The following is a 20191-nucleotide window of genomic DNA, read 5'->3' on the forward strand; positions in this document are numbered from 1 at the left end:
GCACTTGTTCTTTCAAAGAAACAATATGTCTTGGGCTTGTGAATAAAGTGTTTTTAGAGCAAGAAACGCAGCACTGATGAGAACACAGATCTCAGATTTACATGCAAAAAAAAAAAATCTTAAAAATATACTATCGACAAAGTCGTGAAATAATGTTATGGGTAATGAAAGATGGGTAGGCTGGTATTTACTTCTGGACAGCTGTAGGGCATATATTTATTCTATCACTGGTAGCTTTGGTCACTTAAATAGTCATACACTTTCACCAGTTTCAAACAGGAAAAGATGAAAAGGACTGAGTTACCAACACTTTACATTTCAGACTAACGAAGTGTCCCAGCTTACATACTAAGTCTGAATATTGTAGATCTTCTTCCAGATTTCTTCTGGGCTTAAGTCATGAGAAAACTTTTTCTTGAGGTAGTCACAATTGCTTTCTAGGTTCCAAACAGTGGATTTACAAAAGAATAGGCAGGATACATAAATATTTCCAATTTTATTAAAATTCTAATATTTGGAGATAGAGTTATCTGTCATCAATAAAAGTACAACTCAAATAATGCCCCCAATTACTATTAGTGTATTTTGCACATCCCACTTTCTGACATGGAACATTTTGTCTCTTTACTTTCCGTCATCTTGTCTCAGATTTACTGCAAACACTTCCAGCTACTCTACAGACACGAGGACACATAAATTGATATTACAGAATATATAATCATCATTTGGATTTTCTGATGTTGGTCAGAAAATGCCCATCTACTGCTTCTCAGATTTTGAGATTTAATGATTTGCTATAACAGGAACACAGAAAAACACAAAATAGATTTATAGCTTTTCTGCAAAACTAACATATTTGTGTTGCTCCTCTAACAGCTTCTGGTTGCTCCTGTTACAATATCAGTGTGACTTTTATCATATTAAGGAGCCTTTGAGTATCAACTGTTAGTGGAAAAAAAAAGCTCATCTGTCTGAAAAACAGAACAAAGGACATAAAACTACCTCTCTAAAGAGTAGTAAATAAAATAAATAAAAATCTCATATTGAACAGTTTGATACCTTCACACGATCTCTTAAGAAGAAGGGAACAATTAAGTGGAAAAGTGGAACAATTAAGCTCATTCATTCCATTCTGTGGTCCTACTGGTTTCCCATAATTTGGCACAACAGCCAGAAGTGTCATTTGCCTGTCTGGAAGGATGGAAAAGAAAATCAAAAGAATTGAAAATGTAAGCAAATATCCTCCCTACCTCCTCCTCCCCTCTCTACACCCTTTCTCTTTTGTTTTGTTTTGTTTTGTTTTATTTGCGTCCCTGGTTAAGATTTTAGGAATCTGCTAGATATAGCTATTTTGGAAACACATATTCTTGACTGGCTTTCCTCATGACTCAAAAATGATTCCAAAGGCTAGTACTGTGATAAGAGAGTGAGAAACTTAAGAAATTTAATGTTGAATGCTAATTCACTCTCATACCACAGTAAAGTTTTACATTTTGCAAGGCTGGATGGAGGTCTACCTGTCTTGCTTTCTGTTCTACAGGCACTGTGGACAATGTCAGAGGAGCAAAGACTGAAAAATGTTCAGTCTCTGCCTCTCTGTGGCTTTGTCCAAACCCATATAAAACTGTTCCTGGCTGTCCAGACCAGGGGGCTACTGCAGGCCAATATGTGCTCCTTCTGGACCACATGCTATTGGATTCGTCTTGAGAGAAAGCAAGGGAACTTGCTAAGGAGTGAAATAAAGGAAGTGTGGGAAATCAAACAAAAAGGCATCCTGTGCGCACAGAGAAAAGAGCTGAGATTAAGGCTTATTTTCAGGGCAAATTGATTTCTGGATTCCTAAAATACTTATTTCCTTCCCAGTTTGCATAATTTGCTCCCAAACACACAGAAGCAAGCTTTTGTCTAAAAACTTTGCTTTTGGATTGAAATACTTTCTTTTCCTTCTAGTTTTTGCTGTGGAAGTGAGAAACTGGGGTAACAAATAATTTGTTAGCAATATTTAATGTTATGATGTTTTCAAATGATACAACACCAGCTCCTCGGTTTCACTAAATTTCTTAGAAACTAGAACAAAAATTTAATTTTAGAGCATTTCAGACTAAAAGAAGTATTACAGAGAGCTCATGAAATACTAGTGCAAAAATATCATAATGTCTAGCAATTTTTTTACAGACTGAAAGTTGTTTTTCCAATTGTTTGCTCTACAGTTTACTTATGTGTTTGCATTGCAAGTAATTGAAACTTTATTTCTCAAAATTTATTTCTCAAACAACTTGATTTGGGGCACAGAAAAAAAGGCAAATTAATTTCAGAATTTATATTAAACAATACACAGAAGACATAAAGAATCACAGAATCATAGAATGGCTTGGGTTGGAAGGGACGTCAAGGATCATCGGGTTCCCAGTCCCCGCTGCAGGCAGGGTTGCCGACTGCTAGATCAGGTAGCAGATCAGGTTGCCCAGGGCCCCATCCAACCCGGTCTTAACACCTCCAGGGACAGAGCATCACAACTTCTCTCGGCAACCAGTTACAGCACCTCACAACCCTTCCCCACCTCTAATCTAAATCTTCCCTCACTTGGTTTGAAGCCCTTTCTCTTTGTTCTGTCACTATCTATCCACGTAAAACTTGATTTCCCTTCCATTTATAATTTCTCTTTAAATACTGGAAGGCTGCAATGAGGTCTCCTCGCAGCCTTCTCTACTTCAGACTGAACAAGCCCAGTTCCTTCCTTCTTTGTAGGAGAGGTGCTCCAGCCCTTTGATCATTTTTGTGAACCTTCTGTGGACCCTCTCTAAACGCTCCTCGTCTTTCCTGAGTTGGGGGCCTGAGACCTGGACGCAGTGCTCCAGCTGGGGCCTTTCGAGGGCAGAGCAGAGAGGGACAATCACATCCCTCAAACTGCTGGCCATCCCTCTTCTGATGTACCCAGGATATCGTTGATCTTCTAGACTGCTAGCACACATTGCTGGCTCATGTTAAGTTTTTCATCTACCAAGATCCTTACATCTTTCTTAGCCGGGCTACTCTCAAAGAGCTCTTCTCCCAGTCTGCATACATGTCTGGGATTATCTTGACCTAAGTGCAAAATCTTGCACTTTTCTTTTTTGAACCTCATTAGGTTCTCATGGGCCTTTTGACATTATCAAGGTTCCTCTGGATAGTACCCCTTCCTTCTGCCATTATCAACTGCACCACTCGGATTGGAGTCAGCAAATTTGCTGAGGGTGCACTCAATCCCACTGTCTGTGTCATGATAAAGATATGAAAGAACACTGGTACAAAAACAGAACCCTGAGGGATACAACTTGTGACCTGCCTCCCCTTTGACACAGAGACATTGACTATAACCCTCAAGCTATGACCTTCCAACTAATTCCTTATCCGCCAATTAGTTGACACTTTGAATCTGTATCTCTCCAATTTTGAGACAAGGATGTGGTGGAGGACCATGTCAAAAGTCTTGCATAAGCCTAGGAAGATGACCTCAGTTGCCTTCCCTTTGTCCACCAGTGCTGTCACTCCATCACAGAAGACCATCAGATCGGCCAGCCATGAACTTCCCTTGGTGAAGCTATGCTGTCTGTTTCAGGTCACCTTCCTGTTCCTCCAGTGCCTTATAAAAATTCTGTATAAAGCTATCACATGCCTACTGACCACAGTAAAAATATGTTGTCAACAAAATAGCAAAAATTAGCCCTGATTTTTTTAGCAGTGATCTCAGAAAAGAAACCTATACACAATAAAATACAGCCCATGTTGTGACAAAAGTCTCAGTAAGGATCTCTTTGAATAAGGATCCGTATATAAATTATGATATCATTTTTAAGGCAGAAGTTGAACATTTGGTAATCTTGCCACAATTTATATTTTTCCCTTACAGCAGAAAATGCCTGAGTTGGTTTGGTTTCTGCATCTTGGTATACTTCACAGCACAGTCTACTGTGCTGGAAAGACTTCTCTGACATCTAAATCACTTCCATATTATTGTTTCAGTTCAGAACACAAAAGAATCTTTGAAGTGAATTTTCAGACCATCCCCACTTACTATGCTTTGGTTCATATGGATTGGATTTATTGCACAGTGCCTGGCATCCTTCCAGATAAAACTAAACCAGAGCCAACCTAACATACCATTTCAGCCACCAAAGGCTACCCAATCACAAGACCGGACAAGAGCGAGCCTGATTGATCTCCTCTCACTTTCAAAGCTTGCGTTATCAACAGTGTCAATTTTTCTAGTGTTCCACACTAGTTGCTAACATTGACTTAAGCCTTTGTCTCTCCATGTATATAAATCAGGCATTTTTAACAGTAAAATGTCTCAAAGTATTATTCTTAAAAAAATCAGATAACTGCAGTGTCCAATTAAATACTCATTACCTTTGCCAAACCTGTATCATGATCCCTAATAAATACTGTATTCACATGTCACTAAAACATCTTATGGTGAAAGAAACTTGAGGAAGAAGAACACACCTCTGACAAATCTACTTTTGTGAGGAAGTGGTCAGCAAAGGCAGTAAGAGATTTGTGGGAAAGATTTCTGCCACTGTCAGAAACAAAACGTTTTTAATTGGTGGGAAAAGGCGAAAAACAACTATGGAAAATCCTTCTTGCAAAGCTAATTAAAATAATGCTGCTTTTTTCTTTCTTTTTTTTTTTTTTTTTTTTGGTAATTGAGAGATAAAGATGAACACTGAAATTAACATTGGACTATAAAATCTCACACAAACCTAACAGCATTCCTTCAGACAAAGCTCACTTCCATTAACACAGCTTCTCAAAAAGGCCAAACCAGTCCTCATGAAAACATGTTCACAGACAAATTGCACGAGTTGTTCAGCACTGCTATTTTGGCAAGGTCTCCAGCCAGATGGATTTGCTAATGACTCTTGTAAGGTGTTTAAATTAGAATCTAGTGTAACACATGACTGCCATGTTTAATTACTCTTTGCTGATATAGCTTAATGAATATTCTTTGGTATGTAAGAGTCAAAGTTTTTGATGAAAAATACAAAGACAAAATAGACTTTTTCATCTGAATATGAAGATATCAAAGCGTCAGTTTACTGCCCATGTAACTCTTCCTAAGACTGGATAATCAGAACAATGATTAGAGCAGGAATATACATTTGTCTTATGAAACATTTCTTAGCCGATACAAGCTAACAATGGATACAGAATTTTATTTGCATCAGTTGCATATATATTTTAACAATTCTACAATTTTCTGTAGGTCTGCCTGAATGCAGTCAGCCACTGAAATGTAAATGGGATACAAACATGATCTCAAATGATTTCGTTTTCTTTCAGAAGGATAACTTCAAAGGATCTTATTGGCTTCATTTCATTTTGTAAACTTCTAATTTTTTGGAGCAGACTTAGTACATATAGCTCAATATCACACACAAAACTGTTACAAAAGAAGAGGAACAAAGTAGTGCAAGCTATCATCAAGCTACTTTCACATCTCACATGCTAACACTGCAATCAAATCTTCAATTGCAGACACAAGAGGAGGATGGATGTTATTTGCTGTTTTGATAAATATAAAATAATACAGAAAAGCTAGACATCTTTTCAATTTTTTTTTTTCTTTAGAACATATTTATGCATAAAGCAGTTTTTCTCATTGGTCACTAATGAACATATGCCCATAAACAGTCAATACAACTTTTACTCCTTGACCTATGAAGCTACCTGCTTAGTTATAGGATAGGATACACCAAATCAACTCTCATAATGGTGACAATCCCTCATCAGTAATAAGAGACCGTAAGAGCTATGGGAGCTTGGAGTGATTCCAGATTGAGAACGTAGACTGAGCTGAACAGAAACCTGAACTATTTGTGATGACAGTAGTTGTAGATGATACAAGATAAAGTAATTTTTCAGGTTTAGATTTTGAACATTTATTAAAAAAGCAGGATGTATGTTCATTTCAAATTAAACAGTTAAAAATGTTAAAGCATACAAACAAATCAATTGTGTACTAGCAGCATCCAATTGTTAGAATTTTCTAGAACTCCTCAGTACAGTCTTGGCAAGCTAAAAATATTACAACTTGCAACCAACTGACCTCACCATAGTGCAGATAAAACAAACTTTATAAAATCAACAATTTAAGGTTAAATAAGCTTAAATAAAGGTGTTAAATACAAGACACTTGATCAAAGCTTCTGTACAAAGATAAACAAATTTGGCATTATACAATTGATTGGCTGGCTCACACCATACATGTTTCCAATAGTTAAGCAGTATAACTGTTTAGCTGAACATCAACTATACAAAAGTAATAGAAGTTGGGAGTGGGCTAACCCCTGTGAGCCATTTACAAGGCATGTGTATCTTTAGAAAATCAAAACACTGTTTATATTCAGGCACCATTTGTTCCTGCAAATAAATAATCTCTAATGTATCTGCATCCAAACTAGTGTTAAACACATCAGTGCTAACATTTTATAAACACAGCTTTTTGACTATTCACTATACCTCCATTCTTATTGCTATGACGATGTGGACTGGGGAAATAAAACTACTGTACATACAAAAAAATAGAGCACCTTTTAAACATTAAAGTATATGTCTGGTTATTCTTTTTATCTTACAATACTGAAGCCCAAGCTAATGTAAATTGCTTTAACATCTTCACCAGTGCACCTGAAACGCAGGAACTAAAACCCCAAATATTCCTTTTCAGGCAAGCCCTAGCCAGCACATCCTCTAAAAATGTCTAAAATGACACTAGGAATTTTTTTACATTCATCTTCACACAAACAAATATCTGCTATTCTCTCCTTTCTTCATACGAGCTTAAAGACAAGTTACCACAGGTCTCTCTCCTTTTCAAATGAATAAAACTGGATAGAGAATGTAGCAGAAACACCTACAATGGATTGTGAACACAGTGAAATTATTACCCCGTTAATTCAAAAAAATACAGCTGCTACATTACAGCTGTTACAAGTAAGTATTTTCCAAGGGTTCAGCCATTAGGATTTTTTGTCGATCGTATTGAAGAACCATTCTGTAAATTTCCTCAGTTGAGCAGCTGCTGTTTGAGACTCCTCTTGAAGCCTCATGTTATCTTGCCTCAGATGCTGTACCTCTGCTTGGAGAACTGCTTTGTCCTGTTTTTCCTGGTTAACAGAGATACAAGTTGAAGAAAGCAAGCAATTGAGATTCAAGGACCTATATAGTGTTACTGTTAATATTTCCATGCAAACCATTCAGCTATATTCTGTTGAGCACTCTAATGTATTTTGACAACTGCTAACGGTAAGTTGATTCCCAAAATGTGTTTCAAGTGCCTCATTCCTTCTCAGTACATTGTTATGAAGATAAAATGATGCAAGCTAAAAAGAAAGCTAGACCCTATTTCAATATCAAAATCATAGAAATTCACTCAATTCAACAAAAATTCAAGGAGTAAAAAATAAGCAGATTTTGAGTATTATAAATGATATGTGAAAGTCCAGGAAGAAAGAAAATTATCTACTTTCAAAATCTTCCCCATAATAATTATTTTCTGACAAAAAGCAGACTCATTTCCACCAGTCCTTGGCATTGTTCCCAGCTCAGGAATTACAGCAAATGAGATAAATCAAGTCATTGTTACATGATTGAGGCACACATGAGGCAAGAAGGGTGACAAATCTAGAGTGCTAACTTCTTAGTAGCGCTTGTGTGCATAGCCCTATGCTTTGTTAAATCTCAAACATCACAAGATAGGGATTAAGTACATTATTTATTCTAGAGTAGTATATATAGGATAATTAATTCTGCAGTAGTCAGCGACCTGCAAACTTGTTAGCCTTGCAGCAATTTGTTTGTGTAGCCACTCCCACACTTATCACTAGACCCTAATGACCCTATGACCCATAAGCGTCATTATGTTACCTATTTTAACTTACCTTAATGACCTTCACACAAAAATCTATCTATTAAAATTAGAGAGCAATAATACCAATAGCATACTCTTACCTTTCTCAGGTCAGTCTGTAGTTGCCGAAGGATCACTTCCAGCTGGTTAACTTTTCCAGTCAGAGTAGTTGGAGCATGCTCCCTGTAAACAAAACCACTACATTCAATTTGGGTTACTTAAAAACATTTCAACCCCTGTTTTCTCCACCCACTTTTGCAAAATAATACTTCTAGTGATAGCAGGGGAAGCAAATCGCTTTAGGGACAGTTGGGAAAACCAAGATAAAAGCAGCAACAGTGGAAGACTACTTACTATCAGTACACAAACCCACTGCTATGTTATTTGAATTATGACACTGTGTCTCATTCAGGTCTCTCAGGAATCAAAATGATTTTAAGGAGGAATGTTTCAGGTTTTATTTGCACACACCTTCCCACTGCAAGTCAAACTTGCTGGTAAATGGTATGCTGAGCACATTTGTTAACAAGCTACTTTCAGATAAGGACTGTACTAATCTGAAGCAAGCTGCAGCAGTAATTTTTGCAAATTAAAGGATCCATTTGAATTCTTTTGTCTGGTTTGCAGTTGTGTCATTTCCAGCAAAAGATAAACCTACAGCTTCGTGGAGACAAATATTTTGTTTAAAGGTCAAAACATATGAAATATTGCTACAGGTTAATCAAATGCATGACTGGAGGAAAATATTGAGAATAGCTACTGTTCCCTGTATGACACTGAACACTGGCAGAGTTTCATAATATGTTATAGATGAAATTAGCCATAATGTGAACTATTATCTAGAAAATCTGAAGAGAGAGCAATTTTTTTTTAATACAAAGCTGAATCAGTTTCTTCAAGCAAGTGCAAAAATCAGTCATTTTCCAATGCTTAAAGATGAACATTTTAAAATCTTTTTGCAGTCCTTACTGATCACTAGCTGGTGAAGGATGTGGACTTCGAAGTAATGGAAATAAACATATTCAATCATGTAAGTTAATTTGTTTAAAATGTGTTCAAAATTAAATGGGACATTCTAACAAGCAAGAAGACTAAACCCTTTCTTATCCCTCCATTTCCTCTTATCCATTCCTGTTGCTGAAGAGCAAAACTAATCAAAGACGTGTTTCCTTTCTAACATGAGCTAATGGACAGAATCTACTCCCCACAACAGAGAAGACAGGAGCACACTTAGATTACTGGGGGTGAAGAATTTGGGCAGTTTTGGCACAGAAGTTTCCCGCAGCCCCCAGTTATAGGTTCTCTTGATTTATTTCTCTCCTCATAAATGAAAAAGTAGCAATTTTTCCTTGAATGTGAACAGCTGCAAAAAATAAATAGGAACACCTGCTCCAAGAGTTGAAATGTTTGCTGCAGATAAGAGTCTTGCATCCTACTGAGCTGAGCTCCTTTTACCAGTTCAGATGAAAACAGAAATGAATGTAACACAAACTACTGTTGCAAAGGAGGAACACAGTGAAAAATGCGGCTTTGAGGTGCAATAGATCAGTTCAGGTTAATTGGTTAAACTCTGCATATACCTTTACTGTTCTAATGAGAGAGTTTTTCCTGGCTATGCTACAAATTTCCCAGATGAAAATGCTCTGAGTTTGATTCACACTGAAACAACATTTCAAAAGTAAAGTGAAGATGTGATCTGTCAAGGCAACAGTTCAGCTATGAAATAATGAAACATTCATGTAGACAGTTAGACATCACATGTTTTGAAGTAAAACCCTAAGAGCCATTTTCACTGATAGTTCATATACTTGGCAAAAATACTATTGCAAAGACAAAGGCAATGTTCACACAAGCAAAACTGTGTGCACTATATACAGATTGCTTTGATAGATTGAAACTCAGAGAAGCAGTCCTTGTTCAGTAAATTCATGATCTAAATTAAGACTGTAAGGAACTGTTAGGATTTTAATTCTTTATGGCAACTATTATGCAAGGCAGTGCCATTGAGAGGACTTCCGAAGTTAAAAATTGTGTCATTTTCCTATGGTTAAAATCTGTCAGCTGAAGAGCAGTAAGAAAACATTCTTAACTTTCACAAAACAGAAGCTGGACGAAGATAATTCCATACAATGTCATATTTTCTTCCTCAGATCTTATAATGTGTTAATTTCTGAATAGTTTAAACAAAATGCTAAAGTGCCCATAGCCAAAAGGTAGGTAACATCAGGATTACAGCATTCATTCCAGAACACTGACCTCAAAGCAAATATCCAAATGTATCTCCTACCCTTTTCTCTCTCTTTTTTAAAAAATTTAATAATAAAATACTAAATTTAATTTTGAAACTTGCATATTTTCAGAGTACAGGAGCTCTGCTTCCTATACTCCTCTGGTTTCTTTTTTTCACATTTAATCACATGATCAAAGAATGGTTTGCATTGGAAAGGATCTTAGCTATCCACTAGTCCTAAACCAACTGCCGTGGGCAGGGCTGACACCCACTACATGACATCCTGACTCTTATTTTCCTTCTTTACTTTTTGGCTCACAAATTATTCATTTTGTCAAGTTTTTTCTTTGCATCTCCTTCCATGTCCCCTTCCCCTTTACAGCATTTAAGTTAAGGAAAAGGATATGTAACAAGCAACACTAGGAGAAAAAAGAAAGCAACTTTTTTGTTTTGCTTTGTTTTAAGGAAATGTGCTGTAGTTTTGACATACCCAGCAGCATCAAGAAAATCTTTTCCATCTGTGGGACTCTCATCCAAAGGTAATTCTTGTGCTCCTTCCAAACCCTGAGCATGCTGCATATCATCCAAGGTGCAAAAAGATGCTACTCTCTGATCTGTAAAAAAAAGTAACGTAAGGTTATGTTTAAAGATGTATATTCATATATATAAAATAAAAGGCTCTATTACAGCCATTGTTCTTGCTCAGTTCAACAAAAGGATGTAGATTTCTACATCATAGCTTCGAAGATAGTCAGCAGATGTAAAGTATGTTCTAATTAGTTGGCTTCCCCACATCTGCATCCAAAGGCAACCTCAAAGCAAATTTTTTGCACCTCAGATCTGTTTGGACTAGTTAAAACTGATATGATCAGTAAATTGGTCTTGATGAAATCCACAGAAAACTGCTTGAGAACTCAGGGCCACAACCAGTGTCAATATGAATTCAATGAAAAAGTTTGTATTTTCTATAGACTTAGAGCCCTTGGATTCCTCAGAAATCTTTACTGCCAATTTTGTACTTTTTTGCAGTTTACTATCATCTCAAGCATTTGCAGAACCTTCTGGTAATCTGCAGACTGGAAAAAACAAATTCATGCTAGTTTTATCAGTTGAGGTTTTTGTTATACATATTACAAAGGCACACTATTACCTATGTTGGATTGCACTAGAGTGTAATCTAACAAGCACAGGTTTTACCTATGGATATACAGTGTGGTTGCCAAAATACATCAGTTATCACGTAATAGAACTATGCCATGCAGATCATAATTGCACAGAATGGGAGTAAATTATGCATTCATTAGGATTTAATTTGTCTTCTATAAAAATATAATCCATATTCTGTGGAGATTCATTTAACTTATTTCTCTTAAGCAAAATCCAAGTCCTTAGGTTTGTTTAAATTCTGGTGACAACATGCCTGCCTCGCCTTTTCTCCCCTTGCTCTACCACCCCAGAGACCCAAAGCTTGCATTATCATGCAAACGTGCAAACACAGGAAATATTAAAGAAAGTTTACAAAATATAAAAGTCATCAATCCCAGATCATCACCTAGAAACGGCGTATGATGACAGAACGGCCCAAGTTCTTCATCTGAGTCAAAACCTGGAATAAGATTTAGAATGTTCCTATAAACAAGACAATCCATCTCCACTAAAGTAGCTGTGGCCCTTATGTAAAGTTCACAAAATGGGATACTCCCAGTGCAACTCATGCTGGCTCTCACTGCCAGCCTTACAAAACCATTTTTGTACACCAACATTACAGTAAAGCATGCGATGTCATGCACAGTGTCTCTAACAGCAATATCCAATGTTGTGCATGGCAACTTGGCACGACACAAAAAAGACAATCCTCCAAACTCTAAGCACCAAACAGCAAAAACAGGTCAGAACGCTTTAAATAGGCAGAAAAACTTGTTTTACAACTTGTCCCAAATAAAAATAGGAAATCATTCAAAAGCCATTTTAAAGGCATTTCTAAATGAACTTTTTTTTTTTTTTTTCAGAATAGCAAATATTAACCATTCATTTATTATATGAAAAGAGAAATCGGATGTCATATTTTTATCCAATTTTAAAGACCACAGCTCATTTAATTTGATTTTAACCTCATTTCTAACTTATGATAGACCTCAGCAAATTTGAACACGATGCTTTCACATGTGTTGAAAATAAGGTAACAATATAATTTCAAACACTAAATCAATTTGAAACGTATTAAGTGGATAGATTTAATAAGTACAGATAAAAAACCAAAAGGAGTTTCCCAACTCAAAAGCAGTATGTAGGCCAGAAACAAAACTGAATAAACAATCAGACTGACAATGGATTGGGTCAGAAGTTTGAAGTACATATCTAATTATCAATTTCACTTTTATACTGTTTACATTTTCATTGTCTCTTGACAGAAGAAACCAAAGTCAGCAACAAATGTTATTCTATGCTATTGCTATTTTTTCTATGGTCACTAACATGTGATGCGTGACATTGCATCTCAGAGGCCATACTGTCTGTAAGATAAAAACCTGTGTTTTTCTTCCACTGCAAAGTAAGCTTAATTAAAGAGAATGGCCACTCATTCATCATGTTTTGTCAGCTGAGAACATGTTTTGTCAGTTTGTTCTCTCTAACAGTGTTTTGAAGTAGCTTTCTCTTGATGTGTAAAAGCAGCTGTAAAAGTAGATGCATGCAGCTGTTAATGAAATCACATGATACAAGTTTTAAGCCCAATATTTTAAAATATCTTCATAATACGTCAACACACAACAAAACAAAAATACAAAAAAAACCCACAAAAAACAACACAAAAACAGGTGCTTGCAATTTAGTATAATTTGTGGATTGACTTTTTTTTCCTAGTATATTCCATAATAAATTTCAAATGCATGTCATTAAAAATAATAACACTTAGAGTAGGAAATAAATTATGAACCCTTTTCTGTTTACATAGTATAACTTTAAAATATTTTTGAAACATTCCTATATTCATAAAATATGAAAACATCTCCCATTCCTTAGATGAGGAACAAAGTCACTGCATGGCCATTAATAACCAGAAGTCTCCAGTTATATAGCATACTATGAAAACTCCTGCATTGCTCTTCAAAATAGGCAATTTTCAAAACCCTGGTTGGTGTCAAAATCATTCTCTGAACAAGTTACTGACACAATAAACTACTATATCAACAAGATCCCTGAGTACTAAAATATTTTGATTTTGAATACTTTTCAAGTACTTTTAAGGATGCATTTTTATATTCAATAACTCCTACCAAGCCTCATTGATCTCTCTGAAAGCATTCACGCTTCACAATAGTTTCACCAACTTACTATTTAAATCAAGATGGCTTTTAAATCTGAACTATGGTTAAAATTGAACTTGTGTTTCAAATACTAAAATTTTCCTACTGATTTTGTTTCTATTTATTCCCAACAGAACTGACTTGACTGTACTCACAAAAATGAAATCAGTGCCACCTTTGTTGATCTTGACTTTTCAACAGAACAATCAAGCATATTTCTGACTATTATACTGCAGGTACTGCTTCCTCAAAATTATGAGGACATCCCTAACTGCTAAAATATCAGAATTTTAGGTTTTAGCTGGGACATTCTTGCCAAACTATACAAGGACCCAAGTGCATAAACAATTTGAGAAAATACTGCAATGACAGGCTGAGAGAGTTGGGATTGTTCAGTCTGAAGAGAGAAGGCTCCAGGTAGACTTCATAGCAGCCTTCTGGTACCCAACCAGGGACCACAGGAAATATGGGTAAGACTGTTTATCAGGCAGTATAGTAATAGCATACGGGGAAATGACTTTAAAGTAAAAGAGGGAAGATTTAGGTCATTAGGTCATTAGGAAGAAATTTTTCACTGTGGGTGATGAGGCAGTGGCACAAGCTGCAGAAAGAAGCTGAGAATGCCACATCCCTGGAGGCACTCAAGGTCAGGTTGGACAAGGCCTTGGGCAGCTGAGCTGGTAGAAGGTTGGAACTACATCATCTTTAAGGTACCTTCCAGTTCAAACCACTCTACAATTCTACAGTGTATCAGTGTTTGTACAAAAGTTTAAAATTCTCAAAACAACTTTTACTTATTGGAGAGCAGAAAAGACTAAAATAAGCATGGAGCATGAAACAGCCCTTTCATTACAAAGTAAAGGCTACCTACAAACATGCAATGAGATTCTCATGGAAGCAAAACAGAGCTACACATGCATGCATTAGAAATGACCAAATCGTCGCTGAATATTTTCAGCTTTTATCAATCTAACAGTTTAATTTACTAATTTGATTTGAATAATTTTCTCTTGTTGAATGCTTCACTTCATTCTCATTATGTTGTGAGTAGCATTATTTGCACTAAGCCAAAAAGATTTTAAATGGAAATATTAAAATTATATTAATTATAGTAGCACAGATGTTTCTGCAAAGATAAGTTGGCATTAAGAAACACTACATTCTGATTGGCATGGCTAGTAGATGATCACAAAAATAACCTGGGAAATAATCAGAAGCTGAAACCACCTATTTAAATGAACTAAATTAAAGACATCACAGAAATGACTTCTAGGTTGTTAGTCCCATAATATTATTTATAAAACACTAACCTTTCTAAAGCAGACTACAATAAGTTTAAACAAACAAAAATAGAACAAAGATCTATTAATAATAATAGTGTTTATGTTTGGGCCAAACCTTTTCTATAATGGCACTAGCAGTTATGGACATCTTGAAAGACTTTACCTTTTATTCCACAAGTTCTCTAATGAATACAAAATGAAATATCAACTACATAACACATATTGAAAATCTGTCCTTCTTTCCTTACTTGGAGATCTATCAAAAGGATAATAAAATAATAATAAAAGAAAGAGAATTTAAAAAACAAAACAGAACAAAAAACACATTCTCTCATTTATTTATTTATTTTGGATTTCTTTGTTCTCCTTTTTCTTGTTCATCTCTCAACTTTATTCTTTAAATCTCCTCAAAAAGTTGCTTTACTTCTCTTTTCTTCTTTAACCTCATTTTTCTCTCTTTTGCTGCACAGTCATATGCAGTTCTGTCTATTTTTTTATGTTTTATTTCAGGTGTAGATACAACAGTATAGATACAAAGATACAGCCACAATGAACTTCCAACATGTCAGCTGTCTTACCTATAGCTATATCTTAGCTCTAGAGCTGTCTCTCTATACCTTCTACCAAAATAATACACGGGAAGTGGAAGTAGTGAATCTACATATGGAAGACATTGAATTATACTCCTTGCAACTGACTACATGAATGCTAAAAATGATCTCTGGATAAAAAAGTCAAATCTATGTCCTGCAGTGGAAGGTAGTGCAAATACTTAAAATAATGTTGCACTGAACTTTTTAGATATTAACCCTCAACACAAACAGCTCCAACAAAACCTATTACAGATGCAGCTTCTGGAGCTTGTGGAGGTAAACCCTGCGCAGCTCTTCATTGCACTGTGGAGACTTGTCCACGTAAAACTGGATTTTCCAGCAAAGTCTGAAGTAAATATTCAGCTTCTCGCAAAAGTTCTTGCCAAGCAAAAGTATCAGAAATGAAACTCTCACAAACTAAAAAAAAAAAAAGCCCTATCATGATAATTTTAATTTAACAAGTTATGACTTCCTCATACTCTTCTTCTCAACCATTTCCTCCACCCTCATTAGACTATAGATGAGAAACTGCTGCATTAATCAGAATACAACTGCATTTGCATATGGACAGGTAAAGGATTGTGGGGCCCACAGGATGTATGGATTTTTAACAGAGAAGAATGTATGTTCTTAGCATACAGTCTAGAAAAATAACTGAGGAAAAACTATGACCTTGTAATCAGTTTGGTCATTCTAATCAAAGAATACTAAAAGACCTTCACAAAGAAAAAAAAACCCTCAAATGAAGACTTGCATCTAGGTTCTAGAAAGGAACATAACTTTTAAATATCAGGTTGATAAAGTCAAACTAGAAGTCAACTCTAACATCAATTTCCCATCTTTGACCCTTTTTCATTGGTCTTTTTTGATCGTCCTATTTAAAATGTGATCTTATTTCCATTCCACTGAAAGAAAAGATCAAAAGAGTTTTATATTCATCAGTTTATGATTTTTAGAATTATCCACTCTCTCTTTTTCACTATGAAGAATGCAGAAAAGTAGTTCCAAGTTATTTTTGAATACTTAGATGAAGCAACTCCCCAGTTATCAACATTAAAACACATAAGGAAAAAACATCTGTCAATTCATATCCAACTCCCTCCCTCCTAATGAATTTTTTTTTTATGATATCCCTATCAGTTATTCTTTTTAAAAATGGTTTTCCAATTGCAGGAGATAGAATAGAGGAAGATGAACAAGTCAAAATTTTTAAGTTGCAGTATTATGAGTAAAGTCCAAATATATTACAAATCATCTTGCACATATGTGAATGTATCTACTGCAGAGTTCTAAACATGAAGAATTACATTCATTCACCAAATTGTATACATATATATATATATGTATATAATTTTCTGCCTCAAATTCTTCTAAAAAATCAGACTTAAAAACTTTCCATCTTGCAATTCAGCCAATCAATTCTTCACCTTAATTACCTACTAAGCTATTTGCAATTAAAATCCAGCAATATTTGCCCTCCCTAGAACAGGGCACTGTGGATAGCTGTGCTTCTTCTACATTTATCTCTTAAATGGAAATGGCAATTGCACTTATGTAACACTTAGCAAAATGAAGTTATTTTCACCAAAATATTAAGCAGTAAAAGTAAAGAAAATTGATTCCAGTTTTCAAAGAAATAAAAAAATGTAGAAGCATAGCCTATATGAACAAGCTTTTAGATAGCTGAACTCAAATGTTGTATTAGTATTAGCATTTAAAAATATTCTTAGAGAACCAAGTTATCAAATATATAATTCACTGTTGTTTCAGTTATTTACTAAAAGAAAATACTAGGATGTTTCCTGAGTGTAGATAAAATAAACAATACAGTTCTCTTGGATGCTGATCATCATTGTTGATCTGATTATTTATTTATTTTTTTTAATACTGTTTGTTTTCCGAAATTTTAATTATGCCAACTAAATTAGTAAAGTACTTCTGAAGAGCTTTTGAAATTTAATCACTTCATACTCAGGGAGGAAATCAGTACCTGAAGTCTTATTACCATGGTTGCTTTTACCAAAAAAAAAAAAAAACCACAACAAGAGCCAAACAAACCAGCACCTTATTACTAACTTAACCCATTCAGCTGATAAAAATGGGACCTACACATCATCCTTACTGATATCTCTGATTCATACATTCACCAGTGAGAATAATACCAGATAAAAAATGTTGCATGTTTTAGGACAGTCTTGTGACCCAACCAAAACTGGAAACCAAGAAACACAAATGTACAAATGGATAGATGATTAGACTCAAACACACATCCATCTTTCTGTGTTTATACATTACGAGTATGCTTGGCTGCCACAGAGGTGAATGAGGTTTTTCTTCATTAACCCAGTCTTATAATTTAATAACGCAAACCTAGTTTATATCCCATGCTTCAAATTCTGGTACTGGAAAGTACACCATACATTTTTGCTGTTTTCAAGAGCTTGTAACATCTCTTTGATACAAAGTTTTTGAAGACAACACAATAAATCCAGAGAAATTGTTACTCCCAATCACTTTTTAAGCATCTAACTCAAGTGCTTTGAATCTCTCCTTCAAAGCACCTGCTTTTTCCAATAGATTACAGAGAGCACTGTGTCCCTAAGAGATGAATGTTATCTAAGACAAGTACTGAGAGTATTTTAGAGAATACTCCAAATTTTCAGTGACAATCTTCATCACTGAGAAAGCACACCACTAAAAGAACAAAGGGGCTTCAAAGGTAAACACTGGATTTTTGTTAATTCAAAATGTGTCTGTATGTGTATGTACATATAAATATATATTCTTTTTCCCCCAAAAATGTTTGAGTAGTGAACAGTGATCTTTATTCAACTTTTCCTGTTACCTTCAAACGCTCGTGCAGCATCTACCAGGTGGGACCAGTCTAGCCCTGTGGCAGTGTCTGGCAGGGGCATCAGGCCAGGATCATTGAATTTGGCTTTATCAGATAAGGACCCATCTGAGAACCAGAATTCATCTAAACAATAAACACAATAATTAGTCTTCCTATAACAATGAAGTGCAATTAATTTTGAACCTGTTATAATGAACTGTAAATATATATATAAAATTAATGACTGCTACCTTTGTTTTTCTTTTTCCTGTTGTTTCTTGTTCAATACTCAATAAAGATGGACACAACTATTAACTCGAGAAAAATGAGCTGGCAAGGGTTTCTAGAGGTTTTTTTGTCCCTCCATACAACACGTGGTCTTTGCACTTTCCTGTAAATTCTGTGAGTAGGCAGCACTGATTCTTAAAGCATACTATATTAAACCTGGGCACTGAGCAGAAAAGTTGCTAGATGAACAAAGGTATGTTTTAAATAAAGCTGGGAATCAACATATGAAATATTTGCACACAGGGTTTTATTCTGGAATGTAAACATTTCAATTTCAAAAACATCACCTACTTCTATTGCATTTGTAAGTTCTAGCCTGTATCCAAGACTCACTTTCACACTGAAAATATTACCTATTAATACTTGTGTATCTGAGAATGCAAGATTTGCATGTCAATACCTGAGCTCCAGATTAAGGTGTAACATGCTGTACACTGAAGATTAGTGTATGCATTTCAATTAATCTACAATGTTAGTTCGTGCAGTTATGCGGTCTTTTAGAAAGATACCGTGAACATACAACATAGTAGAGGAGATGTTAATTTTCATAACTATCTTAAATAGTTTAATATTTTCCTTATCTTTCTATAGCAATCTTCACTGTGAATGAATATTGTAGAATAGACACAAAGATGATTTAAAACTACATTAAAAACAAATTTTAAACTGAATTTCATCTAAAGATACTGATGCAATCACTTTTATTAAACAGTACAGTCAAAAGAAAAATGATTTTTGCTTTTAAGATGTGTCAAAATACCTATTTTTTTCATTGAACACTTCAGAAGTAGAGGTCTCTACCATCTAACTATTCTAGTGCTTTAGATTACAATATTTAAAGTGATGTTTTTTCTAGCACAATACCATACATAAAAATCACTGAAGGAAAAAATGCACACGCACACATGGAAGATTATTCTAGTGTAAGGAAGTGGCACATTGTCATTGTCCAGAACCATAACAAAGAATACTGAAGTCTATTTGAATTAAATATTTGACGTAAAAATCCCAATGCAGAACCCTTATTCAGAACCCTTTACAGAACATTCCACTGCACAAAGCAATGATTTGAGCATGTAAAATTAGAGCTTTGTAAAAAAAAACCTGGGGCTTTTTTTGTTTTTATATCTGGAACATCAGAGGAAACGAGTTTTGCAATTCTCTATCAAGAACTGGAAGTCCCATGAATCAAAATCAATGCCTGTGAAGTAGAAATCCTATTTACTACGGACTTCATCTTGTTCTATGACTTACATGAAAATATTGTTCTACTACAAATGGAAAAGATTTGACAATTCTCTGTAGAAATGTATTCCACAGTAACCATTTTTGGGATGCCAAAGTAGATGATATATGAAGTGAAACTACTCATACATCTGTAATAATATAATATTATATTTTCAATTTCTTATAAACACAAAATCTTATCTAAGGTTATCTTGGAGTAAAAGTGCTTTGTAAGCTCAACAGTAGAGAATACTCTAAACTTCTGTATATGATTTGGGAATTGTAAGAGCCATATTTGTGCTAGTAGAAATGTTTTATATATTGCTGTTGGGGAAAACAGAGAGAAAATCTTATTTGAAGGCTGGCAAGCCAGCTTTTGGTTCTAGACCAGCAGGCAGGCCCTAAAGGGCAGCCCTTGCTTTTACACAATCAAGCCTACAAAGGCTGGTTGTGAAACCTGTCAGAAAGATGCCTGTACTCCTTACATTCTGCTGACTTTCCAAAGTGAAGTGTAGGAGTGATATATTCACCAGCAGTCAAC

At 35.2% G+C, this 20191-nt stretch overlaps 1 protein-coding gene across 4 annotated transcripts in view; it reads right to left on the reverse strand.

Moving 5' to 3' along the window:
• Positions 1 to 5905: 5905 nt before the first annotated feature.
• The window catches only part of SIPA1L2 (signal induced proliferation associated 1 like 2), a 141099-nt gene continuing 126813 nt past the window's right edge, over positions 5906 to 20191 (reverse strand). For 2 of the 4 annotated variants that reach the window (XM_052702196.1, XM_052702278.1), the window contains exons 19-23: positions 18148 to 18279; positions 11674 to 11727; positions 10612 to 10735; positions 7993 to 8074; positions 5906 to 7148 (exon numbers count right to left, since the gene is read on the reverse strand). In XM_052702196.1, the coding sequence (XP_052558156.1) occupies positions 7002 to 7148; positions 7993 to 8074; positions 10612 to 10735; positions 11674 to 11727; positions 18148 to 18279 (539 nt within the window). In that variant the 3' untranslated portion in view covers positions 5906 to 7001. The remainder of the gene's footprint in view (positions 7149 to 7992; positions 8075 to 10611; positions 10736 to 11673; positions 11728 to 18147; positions 18280 to 20191) is intronic. The other 2 variants (XM_052702344.1, XM_052702425.1) reach the window with 2 other exon arrangements.

This window comes from Tympanuchus pallidicinctus, unplaced genomic scaffold, assembly GCF_026119805.1.
Source record: "Tympanuchus pallidicinctus isolate F22 unplaced genomic scaffold, pur_lepc_1.0 scaffold1, whole genome shotgun sequence".
Lineage (NCBI taxonomy): Eukaryota > Metazoa > Chordata > Aves > Galliformes > Phasianidae > Tympanuchus > Tympanuchus pallidicinctus.